General features: G+C 44.2%; 1 protein-coding gene across 2 annotated transcripts in view; it reads right to left on the reverse strand.

Annotated features, from left to right (window-relative positions):
* FSHR (follicle stimulating hormone receptor) overlaps positions 1 to 14291 on the reverse strand; it is a gene marked incomplete at both ends in the record, with an annotated part of 164185 nt that overhangs the window by 45144 nt on the left and 104750 nt on the right. For both annotated transcript variants that reach the window (XM_082671809.1, XM_082671808.1), the window contains 2 exons: positions 8092 to 8166; positions 10596 to 10670. In XM_082671809.1, coding sequence (XP_082527935.1) covers positions 8092 to 8166; positions 10596 to 10670 — 150 coding nt within the window. The remainder of the gene's footprint in view (positions 1 to 8091; positions 8167 to 10595; positions 10671 to 14291) is intronic.

Genomic DNA, 14291 nt, shown 5'->3' on the forward strand with positions numbered 1-14291 from the left:
GGTGATCTTAGCCGTGAGGAGGAGGGCAGGGCTGAGTTTCATGCAGCCAATCGGAGGCTTGTTTCTCTCGGAACCCTCTCTAGGCTTGTCTTTACATCTGATTTCTGGTGACGACAGAGGTCTTATTTCAGAATTAACGAGGTGAGGATATACCTACCTCATAAGAGGTATATCCTGCGAAAATATAATCCAGAGACTGCAAGCGGCTGGAGTAGGTGGTCACCTACGTGCTATATGAGTGGATCCTGTTGGACTCTCTTTCCCTCTCAGAAGCCCCACGCCCGGGAGTCTATCATTATCAATTCTTGGGTTTCACATTGCCTTTTCCAGGCTCCTTTTAAAAAATATGCCACTTCCCTTGAGAAGAAGACCATCAGTCTGAACATACTGATGTGAATTGATAGATGCAGTAATTGCCTTGCTGATGGAGAAGGCCTGGGCTTCTTGGTGCACAAAGCACTGAACAGGTCAGAGGAGTGAAGAGCAGAGGTTAGCAGCATGAAAATGTCACCGTTGTTACAAGCAGGCCCCAAGACAAGAGGAAGTTCTCGCTCTCCTGGGGCTGACATGCTCAGGCTGAAATCTCATGCTGAACTCCAGTGTTCCACAAGGAAAATCTGGCTATCCTCTCCTGGAGTTGACAATGGCAGGCAAAGTTGGCTCTGCTAGGCAGATTACTGATAAAAGAAGCAATTGTGTAATTTCCATTGTGCCCAGACATCCTTGTAGTCATGACAACATCCTTAGACGTTTACAACACTGACAGCCAGAGAGGTGGCTAATAATTTCTTTCCAATACTCACAGCCACTGTGTAAGGTGATTTCTGGCCCAGACTGAATTCTTGATGAGTACTGTCTGCAGGGCGATTCTGTGTGGGAGTCACTAGGGGGAAGGGAGGCTTTGGGGGTTACTAGAGGTGAGTGGGCAAAAATCACTGCATTCACTTGGGTCGTCCGACCTAGAGGGAAATCATATGCCGGTGGTACAGTTTTGGAAATGTGTCCCCCGTTGAACCATGCCTTTCTATGCCTCCAGGTGCCACCATTACTGTACTCCTGCATTATGGCAACTGGTCCTTAGCAGGTCTCCCTTGAGTATAGTCTATACCCTGTTACCTGTCCATCTACAGTCCAAATCATTGTCATCCTGGCACTCTGCTGCTTAAGAAGCTCTTTTTCTAAAAACAATCGAAGTATAGTTGATTTACAATGCTGTGTTAGTTTCAGGTGTACAGCAAAGTGATTCACTTATACACATACGTATCTATTCTTTTTCAGATCCTTTTCCCTTATAGGTCATTACAAAATATTGAGTATAGTTCCCTGTGCTGTACAGTAGGTCCTTGTTGGTAAGACTCTCTTATAGCTTATTCTCTGCTCCTAAACTCCTTGCTTAAATTTAGTTTTCCAGTCTCACCAAACCCGATCCATCCTGATATAGCCAGACTCCTTCTCGGTGTGCGCCTTCCTTTTATTGAGCCTCAGCATCCCGTCATCCTCTGCCTCTTCCGCGGCCCTTTTATGTTCTATGCATTTACTCACCTCTTTCTTTCACAGAAAATGCCTTCTTTTCCGTCTTTCTAAATTTTATTCATCCCCCAAGTGGCAGCTAAATTCTCCCTACCTTGAAAGAAGCTTTCCTTGACTAGTGCAACCCAAGGCATTGGGTCAGTCCTCTTATCTATGGCCAGTGCCACACAGCTTGAAAGATGTATTATATTCAGGGGTTAAAGAATGATAGTCTTTTCTCCCCAGAAGCCGGAGCTCCTTGTTTTGGGAGCTGTCCGTAGATGACTCCTTTATCTCTCACAAGGCCATCCCCTCTATCCTTTCTCCACCACCCTTTTTAAACCATCACTCAACTTTCCCTGCTTTATTTTTCTTCATATCACTATCACCACGGACATTATACAACATCATTTGTCTCTCCAATTAGAATGTAAGTTCCATAAGGGCAGAGGCTTCAGCTGTCTTGTCATCTTTTGTACACCCAAGAAACATCACAATAAAGCCTGGGATATAGTATGGCCTCAGTAAATGATTGTTGAATAATTGACTGAATGAATGAGTCCTTACTGACTGGCTGCTTCACATCTGAAATGATGGAGGAGAAACGGGAAGGCACCGATCCTTTCTACTGTGCACGTGGCTGCAGTAACTTTGAAAAATGAACCCAAGTATGGCTCTTTCCCCACCACCACAGAGAACCAAATGTTGCTGAACATCAAAAGTATCGGAACAGTCCACAGGGACATTGCACATTCCTGTCCGAAGAGCTCTGTGACCAGGGAGTACAGGCATGGCCAGCTGGCTTCTGTAATTGCTTGTACTTTTACTGCCCTGCTTACTCCTTGGACTGTTGTGAGGTTCAGACGCAATGAAGTGTGATAAAAAGAGTCAAATTGTAAATCAACATAAAAATAGGAAGCATTATCCAACCAGTTGGTTGATGGGGATGGCATGAGGTATTGTGGACCACTAGTGTTGAAAATGAGCAAAAGGAAGGGTTAGGATTATGCAGGTTTATGTCATTTCACTTGTTTGGAGGGGCCTTTCTGGATTTGTCAGGACTTTGGTAAGAAGGATGCCTTTTACTTTTTTTTTTTTATTTCTATTTTTATTTTTATTTTTTTTGCGGTACGAGGGCCTCTCACTGTTGTGGCCTCTCCCGTTGCGGAGCACAGGCTCCGGACGCGCAGGCTCAGCGGCCATGGCTCACGGGCCCAGCCGCTCCACGGCATGTGGGATCTTCCCGGACCAGGGCACGAACCCGCGTCCCCTGCATCGGCAGGCGGACTCTCAACCACTGCGCCACCAGGGAAGCCCCCTTTTACTTTTGAGAAACACAAATGATATATTTTCATGTGTGAATGCTGATCAGTGGGTTCTGTCCAAAAGAAACAAGGCCTTCAAAACCTTAGAAATATTGGAAGGGGAAAGAGATATCACCACCACCAACACATCACCATCATCGTCATCAAATTAATCCTTACAAGACTCTTAGAGATAGGTAGTCTTTTTTTTTTTCTTTTTCTTTTCTTTTTTGTTTTGCAAAGAAGAGAACTGAGATACATAGAGGTGGAGTCCCTTACACAGGCTCCCTTAGCTAGTAAATGATAGAGTCAGGAATTTAATAAGAATTGCTAACATTGATTGAGAATTTTTAAAATGTCAGTCATTCTTTTCAGTACTTCATTTACTACAATGCAGAGATGCAGGCAATGTTATTCCTCATTTATAGAAAGGAAAACTGAGACCTAGGGAAGTTAAGCCAGTTACCCAAGGTCACACAACTAAGAAGGGTAGGAACCGAGCCCTGAGCCCAGCCAGATGGCCCTGGAGCCTCTGCGCTTCCTTGTTATACTGTGCTGCCTCCTGAATCCCTGCCCTCTGTCCCTTTTGCCATGCAATGTCCAACAAATGGCTTAACTTTTGTAACCAAAGAAGCTACTTTCATCACTCCTACCAAAACAAATGAAAGAGAGGAACGCAGAAAAGAGAGAGAGAGGGACTTGGGAGGGGTGGGGGAAGAAACAGCCAGAAATGCCGAGGTGAGTCCCAATGAAGACTCTCCTGGAATCATCCCTGGCTGGAGAAAGCAGATGGCGTGGCTGCCGTGAACAGCCCCCTAAGAAGCTCTAAGCGTCCCCCACGTGAGAGGAAGAGAGTTGTCAGTTGAGGGTGCGGGCCCACCCAGCTGTGTGGAGGGTTTGCCAAGATGGAATTAAGGTTTATTGAGTAGCAAAGAGCAACATCCAGCTGCCTAAGAATTACGCTGACAGGATGCAAAGGCAAGAGAATATTGTGTAAACCTTATTTACAGATCAATAGATAATCTTTCATACGCAAAAGCTCAGCGCCAGGAAGGCAGAGTGGTAAAGAAAGAAATACTGCTTTGCAAATACAATATTGACTTGAAAAAATCCACCCAGATGAATCCTTTGATGTATATTCTTCTAGTCAAAGTACATTTCTTTATTCATGAGTTTTTTTCTCCCCCCCCCAACCCTTTCAGGTTCCTTAATGAAGGATGAAGGGAATAATGAAGAACGCTGATTTCTAGTTGTCTTGAATTCTGTGCCGTCAATGATCAGCATGAAATGGAATCAACGCTGAGAATCTCAGAATAACATTTCTAAGTGCCTGTGTGTGTATGCAGCGCTTAGGGTTCTCAAGTCAAATGACAACACACCCCTACCCCTTGTAATTTCCTGCTCTGCTGGCTGTGATGATAAACATTTAACCTGGCTTAAGGGAATAAACAACTACTCCATCCTACCAGTCCCCTCTGGATTCCTTCATCCATTTTGTGTTTCCTCTTTGCCTTGAAGCAAATAGTTCATCATTCCCAAGAATATCTGAAATCGTTACCACCCACCTCTACCTGGCTGCTGGATTGCGGAGCTGTTCATGACCGCTGCTCAGACACAAATAAGAATGGAAAAAGAACGAAGCTTAACTGGGCTTTTTTTCCACGAAATCATCTTTTAGATTAGAGGACCAACTCTGAATTTAGGTGATTCCTCTTAGCAGTTTGGAAAACACTTCAAAGGACCACGGTCTGAGAGACCTGAATAGATGTCTTGCTGGTAGTGTCTTTGGAGTGAAAAGTTGCTCTAGTTCCCAGGGTCACCCTGTGCTGCATTCCGGGAGGAGTGTGCAGCTGGGAAAAGTCCACCCTGGGCAATAAGTCCAAAGGCTTAAGATGGACGGCTCTTCAGCCCAACTTCCCGAGGGGGATCAGCATGGCAGTGGATGTGAAAGGACCTCATACTCTGTAGGATTATGTAAGTATATATATTTTTCAGAGCCATCGAGGAGGATCATTTAACAGTGACACAATTCCTCTAAACTGCTTGCAAGTTCTTTTCTTTCTCCAGTTAGAAAGCGTGTTTCAGATACACTCAGAACGATAACCTCCTCTTAGGAACGGATGTGGCTGGAAGTGGTCACCTCCAGCTTTGTCTGGACTTGATGGGGAGCCAGGTGTGCCTGAGGATTACTGAACACCTCAAAATGAGAAAAGGACACAAAGGGGAGGCTGGACTTGACGACAGATGACACAGATTTCCAGAGTCAAAGTCGGAGATTTGTCCCCTCTGTTCTGCCGGAGTTCCCCCTTCAGTCTAGGGCTGTGCCTTCCACGCCCTCATCCTCCCAAGTTCCTCCCCAGCCCTCATCCCCTAGAGGGAGGGCTGAGGGTCCTTATTAATAAGAACAAATGGTGCTGGCTACAAGGTGCGGGCTAATATTAGGGCCAAATGCTGGAGCTCTTGATTTCAAACTTTGCAGTGATTGCCCATCCCTTGGTCACGTGCTCCCAGGCCCCCATTCTCAGACGTGCTGTTATCATCATAGCTGTGGAATGTGTGAGTGAGGGGGTCCCTTTCTTCTCGAATCTCTCCTCTGCAGGAGCGCTTCTCGTGAGCCACATGTGACAGTTTGTGAATAGGGGTGTCCCTTTGCATATCCTAATGTGCTTTTGTTCTGCTATGGAAGGCTCTGTGGCCGCCCCTATACCACTCAGACTTTTTCTAAGAGTAAGGGGAGAGGAGAAGGAAGGGAAGAATGGCAATTGGGAGGGAAAGAAGAAAAGAAGGGGTGAAGGAAACCACCTGGGTAATAGGTAGTTTTAAGAATTTTATATCTATATAGTTCTTTATGGTTTATACACTAAAAACAACTTGCAAAATGTTTCTACAGGCATAATCTTAGTTTTTACAACCACCCAATTTACATTACAGATAAGGAGGCTTAGAGAAGGTAATGGTTATCTAGCTAATGAATAACAACATCCCATCTGGAATCCAGTCCTTCTGACGTCATATATAGTTTTTTCTTTTTCTTTCTATACTGCTCCATTAAATGCACAGGCATGTCCCAAAGTCCTTTTTTTTTTTTTTAAACTCATGCTTTCTAGGTGAAAGCTGAAGGTCTTAGGGGCCACCATAACTCTGTATTAAACCCTTATTGGACTTTTTCTGAGGGTGGACTTGTAGACTTTGACTGGTTGGCCAGAGAGAGTATCCTACAAATACTTAGTACATTTATTGATGTTTTTGAGCAGTTTGTAGTTTACAGTATATTTTCCCATGTAAACCTCACTTGAGAGTCCTATAAGCTATGCACCTCTCAGAAATCCAGTGATTGGCCCAAGAGTAAATGGTGGAGTCAGGATGAGGTCCTAGATTTTTTTTTTAATCCTAAGGCCCATGCCTTTTCTGTTACCTCAGATTTCCTCCACTGCTATGTACCTAACCCAGGTTAGATTCTGCAGAGAGCATAGCAAAGTCCATTTAGAGAGCCACGGCTCCTGAGTCAGTCATGACCCTGACCTCTGAGCATGAATGGCTACATAATTTGTGAGGTGCAGTGCAAAATGAAAATGCAGGGCTCCTCGTTCAAAGCTGTTTAAGTGTTTCAAGATGGCGACAGCAGAGTGTTATACCTGGGGTGAGGCCCTCTGAGCGTGGGTGCCTTTAGAGCATGGAGCCCCGTGAGACTGCCCTGGTTGTGTGCCAGTGAAGCTGGTCCTGCCTCTGACATGAACTCAGGAGTGGAAGACCTTGTTTCTCTCTCAGATCCTTCCTGGGGCTCCTATCAGAGAGCGGAAGTTCCAGGTCGTAGGGACTTTGTTCTGTTAAATCTCTTATTCCCTCAGTCAGCCTCCATTCAGTGAGCTAAAACCACAGTGGCCCGGTGTTCCTTATTTTACTTGCTAACTCCAGGTCTCCTGGATCAAAAGTTAGGGACAGAGTCATAATATCACTAGTAGCTAATCTTTATTGAGCATTTACTATGTCACAGGAACTGTGGGAAACTTTTTACATGCTGTAAATTGATTGCAGAGATGGCCTCAATTCCCTGTCCTTCCCTGTATCCACACACCTTGTCTTGTGACTCTGCAGCTTTTTCCATCAAGTAGTGGAGTCTGGTTCTCCACCTCTTGAACCTCAGCTGGTCCCATGCATTGCTTTGGCTAATAAAATTCAACAGAAGAAATGGTGTGCGAATTCGGGGTTTAGGTCTCAAGAGGCTTGCAAGCTTACTGTCTCTATTGGAACCCCAGGACATGTGAACAAGCCTGTGTGAGTTGGCTGGAAACGAACACCACTTGGTGGAGAGCCGTCATCTCAAACCGAGACCACCCAGAGCACCAGCACCCACTTCGCCTGCCAACTAACTTCAAATACACGCGTGAGCTTAGCTGAGGTTAGGCCAACAGAGTCCAGCTCAGCAGAACCATTCCACTGATCAACTCACAGACAGGTAAAAATGATACATCGTTGTTGCTTAAAAACTGTCCTTTGAAAAAAAAAAAAAAACTGTCCTTTGGGGGTAGGTGGTTATGCATTATTATTATGTTAATAGATAACAGATACACGTTCATCATGATTTCCATTCTCTTGACAAGGAAACAGGCTTTAAGAGGTTAAATTCTTGCCTGTGATCAGTAGCTAATAAATGGGCCCAGAAAGTTTGACTCCATAGGTCAAATTCTTATCTGTTATTTTGTGGGGCCCCATCACAACACTCAGGGCTCTGACAAGCCCTCAGCGAATCTGAAAGCTGTTTGAGTGGAAGAAGCAGAGTTCTTGCAAATGGAGGCAGGCCCATGGGATAAAGCTCAAACACCAGGAATCTCTCTGCTGATAAAAACACCATGTCTATTATTAACCAAAACTTTTAATATAAAACACTGTAATCTATCAAAGAAAAAAATGCTTAAATGCAGAACAAGAGAGACGATGTCTTTGAGGTCAAGGTCACAAGCTAAATGCTAGCGGAAATTTTGGCTGTATCTCATTAACACTAAATTATGACTGAGTTCTGCAAGAGGTCCTTGTGACAATCCCATTAATGCAAATGGCATTCCTTATGATGTCTGTTTTTCTAAATGAAAACAAAATGCAATTATGTCAGTGGAATTCACTCATTAAACTAAACTAAAATCCACCAGCAAGTGTCTCCCCACTTCACTTCTGCCCCACATCTTTGATTAAAAGCAGTTGTTCCCCAGAGTTGCAAATGGATATTTTGCTAAAATATGAATGCACAATTTGATCATAGAGCAGGCACAGGAGTTCTTACAGATATCGGAGGTTGGGAAGGTTCTGGAAGGCATCAGGGTCGATGTATAGCAGGTTGTTGGCTTTTTCAATTCTACTGTAAAAGAGGAGAGAACATGCACGTGACCTCAACGGTAAGGAATGCTGTGGTGTTTTTCACATTATGCAGAGTATGTTAATGTCATTCACCCATCCATCCATCTATTCATCCATCCATCGTTTCAACAAAAATTGAGCATACATGTGGTGTCTTTTACTATACTAAACTGCGCAAACAAAATATTAACCCTGTCCCATATAACTCTCATCACTGAAGTCTTCCTGGAACCTATTCATCAGAGACAAACAAAGCGCTGACTGGGTGAGTCATTTCCACTGAGCACAGTTGAGTCTTTAACCATTAAGGATCTCCCAGGGTCTGAGGAGGCTAAGAGGGTAGGGACAAGACTAATGGGGGAAACGAGCTTTTGTCCGGTTGGGAGACAAGAGAGAAGGGCATGGAAAACAACAAAAGAGGGTGGGAAGGAAAAAGGCTGAAGGGCCAAAGGAGATTAGAGAAAAGGAGAGTGAAGGGGCAAAGGAAAACAAAGACTGGGGGAAAACCAGTGGGCATCTCTGTGCAGTCCCAGCAGACAGCAGCTGGGAATGTGCCAGTGAGTCCCCTCATGCTCACACTGAGGCTGCTCTCTCACAGCTCATGGGAAGTGATGGCTTCTGCCCCAGGTTGACCTGCACTGTGTCCTGATCTGGACACAGTGCAGTTCTGGAGGTGGGCATGTTCACATTTGGATTCCGACGGAGAGAGGCTGCCCTTTCCCCATCTTGCTAGATCAATGTATATTTGCAGAGATGCTCTGTGTTAATTACTTCCTCCCTGTTTCATTAGCTTAATGTTGCAGTAACCTGTAGCTACCCAGATCCAAGTACCAGGTAATTAATCATTTTAAGTACGGTCAGTGCTACATGGGGGTGAGAACCTCTCCATTCAGTAAAGAGATGAAAGAGCCATCCCATTAGCTCCACTGCCCGTTGAAGAGCATAGAGGGACGCCTGCTTGACCTTGCCCGGAGGGCCAGCTGCCCTTTGGTTCATTTCTCTGATATTCTCTGTGGGTTCTGAGACCCTGGTCAGATCTCTTTTCCCAACTAGGGTAAGGAAAGGCCAAGCACAGTGAGAAGGAAGGAAGGAGCACTAGGGCAGTGGGGGGAGGGAGGGAAGGTGTCAGTTGCAGAGGCTTAATGACAACGAGGAAGAATGAGAGCGGGATGCAGAGTGAGTAGGAGAAAAGGGAAGGAGGTCTGCCAAGATGGACGGACTGTCATTCCTAAACAAATTCATATGGATGGATGTATGCATACATGAATTAGCATGTGTGTGTGGGTATGTATATATGCTTGACAAGCGCTAAAAAATGTTCAAAAAGATACGAAGGAGTCAGGAGATTTATGTTCAAGTCCGTATCCTGCTGTGGATTTGGCTGGGTGACCAGACAAGCCTCACAACTTCTCTCTGTCTTTCTTTCCTCACCTGTAAAATTAGGGAAGTGGGTCACTGGCTTTCCTAACTGTGCTCCATGAGAATTTTGTGAGATATTAATCAATGCTTCACAGAGAAACCTTTCCAATGACATTAGCTGAGAAACTCTTAATACGACATCCTTCTTGGAGATTCCAAGTGTATATTCGCATATTACAGGCTCTGAGTTTTCCTATAGTAAGTGAATCTGTCCAACTTCACCTTATTTGACCATAGACTTTTTTCCTTTTTTGGAGCACTTAATAATTTTCCAAGTGTTTAATGACACGCAGAATATACTTTGGAAAATTTTGCACCAGATTGTCTGTGAAGTCTCTTCTGGCTTTGATAACCTATGGTAATTAGAGACTGGTATGAAACAGAGGTGGATCTGTGTGAGTATTGGCATGTATGTAAAACTAGAATGTCAACAAGAGGAAGTAAATTTGGTTGGAGTAGTAAAGAGGCCAAGGACTGTGATGACCTTACCGTATGCCGGTTGATGTGTTAGATCTGTTTAACATGTATCATCTCATTTATTCATCACAGTGATCCTGTGAGGCATGCAATTTTATTATTCTCACTTACAGATAAGAAAACTAAGTCTTAGCATGATTTTGTATCCTGGCCAAGGTTTCATGGTGGGTCTATGGAGTCAAACTAAGACTGCCCATCTTCAGCTACATCATGGGGGATTTATTCTGGGCTTTGACTGTGGAATAAATTTGAATGAGGGGATGAGGTAGACGCACTTGCAGTCACAGAGCTACATTCTTGAGTCTACTATGCAAGAAATTCTGGGAGGGAAGAAGCAGGATAAGACCAAGCTCTGGAATGGGACCTGGATCACCAGGCAGAGACACATGACTTTGGACTTTTGGACTGACTTTGACATCTTAAAATGAAATTCTAGGGGTCTGAGGGCAGAGCAGAGCCAGGGCCTCCCAGGAATATAAGTGAACTTTAAAGCTATGGCCGAGGACAGCCATGAGCAAACAGGTTCTTGCTTACATTTCATGTAGTTTGGGCAGATTGGAGAACACATTTGCCTCTATCACTTCCAAGACATCATTCTGCGAGATCTCTCTGCAAAGAAAGAAATAGAATTCAAGTCAGTTCAGTTACACTCCAGAAGTGGATTTAGAGCTCAGCATAGAGCCTTGTGCCTACAATGATTCATGAGACACACAAAACTCTGTTCCTTCTCCCAAAAAAGGCAGCTGTAATGATGAGGCAAAGCTAACAAATGGGATGTTAATACTTGCAGAACAATGAGAGAATAAACCCAAGGCAGTGATTCAGGTCAGAGGTTATTCAGTCTACAAATGTAGCACCTGAGGCCCAGAGAGGGAAAGGGACTTGGTTAAAGATATTTAGGGAATATGGGGGATGGGAACAAACTTTACATTCCCTAGACCAGGGGTCAGCAAACGTCTTCTACAGGACCAGGCAGTAATTTTTTTTTTTTTTCTTTTTTAGCTTTGTGGATCATTTGGTCTCCGTTGCAACCACTCAGTTGATATTGTCGTGTAAAAGTGGTCAGAGATATCATGTAAATCAATGAGCATGCCTCTGTTCCAGTCAAACTTTATTCATAAAAACAGGGGGCAGGCTGGATTTTGTGTCATGGGCTGTAGTAGTTCAGTGACCCTGCCCTAGACCATGGAGGCAAGTTCTTCATTCTGCTAATCTGGCTTTGGGAGAGGAGAACCTCAATTCAGTCTCTTTTAAAGAAACATCCATGCCATTTTACCCAAGCGGCGTTTGTTATTCCAGGACCTTTGGCATTATTGTTGTCTTGGCCTAAAATCCCCAGAAAAGATCCTTCAGCTCCCAGCTTATTTCCTCCTGGAGCAATTTGAGGGGAGTGGAGGATGAAGTCCCCTCTGCAGAAGCCCAGAGCTTGTGAGGAGAGAAGGGTAGCTTAATGAGTTAATGTTTATAAAGTGGTTCAAAGGTGAAACACGGTATTATTAGGCCTCCTGAGGAAGGCTCTCATGCAGTTTTAAGAGAGCCTCAGGAAATCTCATAGGCAGCATGCACTCAAACTGGCTGAGCTGAAGCGCTGTCTGCTGGCCTGGGATTTAGCTGAGAAGCTATAGAAAGGCTCTTGATCAAGGGAAAAGCCTGGAGGGCAGGGCAGGGCAGGGAGAGGGCCTGTTGAGGGAGGGGAAGTACGGTTGTGAGCGCAGTCAGCTCAGGGAGGGGAACTGGTAACATCCGGGGCTTGTCAGCTCAGAGGTTGGCAGGGTCGTTTCTCACACTCCCCGGTGAGTGCAGAGACGTTTTGTGAGAGAAAAGCACCTCTTATTCTATGGTGGCTTCCTTCGTGATTCATTTGGTAAAGTGAATTGGTCTTCACAATTTTCATAGTTGAACATAGATGAGAGTGGTGTGTACATGTGTGTATTTAATAGGACACGTTGGCCATTGGGCATTTATTTTGCTCCTCTGTCCTTCAAGTGGAAAGAGTACTGGGAGGTGCAGAAGTGAGAAGGAGTAGGAGAGGAGTGGTAGACCTTGAAAAATGAGACATTTATTTGAACACTTAAAGGAGTCAAGTGAAAGAGTTGCACAGGTAGGAAATAAGCATGGAGGAAAGCACTAGGTGACAGAGAGGGTTTAAATGCAGATAGGCCCATATTGTCCAAAAGCTATTTCCAGGTTCACTTACAGGTCCTGGTAGGTTTGGTCACCCCCTTGCGGTAATATCTCAGCCTAATACTGCCTAGAAGGTGGACATTTTGACTTAACTGAATTCATGTACCAAGCATTCCATTATATGGATTTTTTTTCCAAAGAGAACTAAAAATTATTAAAACGAACTAGCCAAGAAACACTTCTAAATTAATTATTTCAGAAGGCAGTTCATATTTTCTGGCCTCAACTTCAAGGACAGGAGAGGGTATTGGGGTTGGGTGGAGGCTGAGGGAACCTTTGGCTAGAGGAGGCTTGGGGGGAGGTGAACAGCATGCAGTAGTGGAAAAACACCTCACTGGAAAATTCAGGGATCTTGCTCCCGTTCAACCCAGTTCTGCTTCTAGTTATTTCTACGCTCGTTGACTAGGTATCTACTATTTACCAGCCACTCTACATACATTGTCTCCGATCCCTTTAGCATGCCTGTGAAGTCAGTGTTTTAATCTCCATGTTAATGAACAGCCCCATCTGTATGCAGAACCAGCTGTGGCTGACTGCCGGGCTGGAACAGTTTCTTCTACATGCCCTGCCTCCCAGGGCCACGCTGGGCCTAATATTTCCACTCCTATATATTTACTCAAAAGAAATAAAAACTCATGCCCTCCCAAAGAGTTGTACAGAGATGTTCATAGCAACTTTATTTGTAATAGCCCCAAACTGGGAACAACCCAATGGATGAACTGTGGAATATCCGTACAGTGGGATATTACTAATCCATAAAGTGGAACAAACAGCTGAACCAACATAGTTGAATCTTTAAAAAATTATGCTGAGTGAAAGAATGCAGACAGGAAAGAAAGCATACTGTCTGATTCCATTTATCTGAGGGTCTAGAAGAAGAAAAACTAATATGCAATGATAGAAATCAGAGTAATTGTCACGTGGGGCCTGGGATGGAGGTTGCCGGCAGGGAAGAGGCAGAGAGCTCTCTGGGATGATGGAAATGTTCTATATCAAGATTGGGGAGGTCTGAACATGAGTTTGTCTAACTTATTGAACTTTTCGTTTTTTTTGAGTTATTTTTGGCTGCGTTGGGTCTTTGTTGCTGTGTACCGGCTTTCTCTAGTTGCGGCCAGCTTGGCTACTCTTTCTTCATTGCGGTGCGTGGGCTTCTCGTCGCGGAGCACAGGCTCAAGGTGCGTGGGCTCAGTAGTTGTGACGCACGGGCTTAGTTGCTCCGCGGCATGTGGGATCTTCCCGGAACAGGGCTCGAACCCGTGTCCCCTGCATTGGCAGGCGGATTCTTAACCACTGTGCCACCAGGGAAGTCCTAACTTATTGAACTTTAAGTTTAAAATGAATGCATATATTTTATTGTATATGAAACATACCTTAATACAGTTATTTAAACAGTGTCTTTCATTCAAAGGAAGGAGAGTAAATTCCATTTTGTTTGTGTTTTGAGAACTCTGAATTAAGAGAATTAATGGAAGAATGTTGGTTATATTGTCTGGCCAGAAGGTGGTGTTCAACTCCTAGCTCTATCCTGGAGCTTCTCGATAAGGTTCCTTCCCTCCTGGCTGTTCTCCCCGCAACCTCCCATTCCCTCTCCACAATCTGTAAAGTGCATAGCTGAACTAGGTCAGAGGATCAGAGTTTCTCAACTCTGGATGCACATTAGCATCTTCTGCTGGACCTTTAAAAACTTCCGAAACCTGAGTTCACATCGGAGAGTTGGATTTATTTAGTCTGGGGTGAAACTCTGATGTTATTTTATTTTATTTTATTTTTCCCTTTAATTCTCCAAGCAATGGTGATTCTAATGTGCATGGTCTCTGGTGGTCTCTGTGGTCAAAACTATTTTCATAATCATGCTAAAATATAATTTTTTCACTCATTCTATGAGCATACAGTGGAGCCCAGGGGCTAGTTGATGTGTGGATGCAGAAGTAGATACGAGAATCCATCTGTCTTCTATTAAACAAGATGTTAAAATGTTTTGAAAATATGTAAAAAAACTATGGTACTCTTCTCCTTAATATTTTTTTGAACATGGTTATTTTGCAT

The sequence above is a fragment of the Grampus griseus genome (assembly GCF_964374135.1).
Source record: "Grampus griseus genome assembly, chromosome: 15".
NCBI lineage: Eukaryota > Metazoa > Chordata > Mammalia > Artiodactyla > Delphinidae > Grampus > Grampus griseus.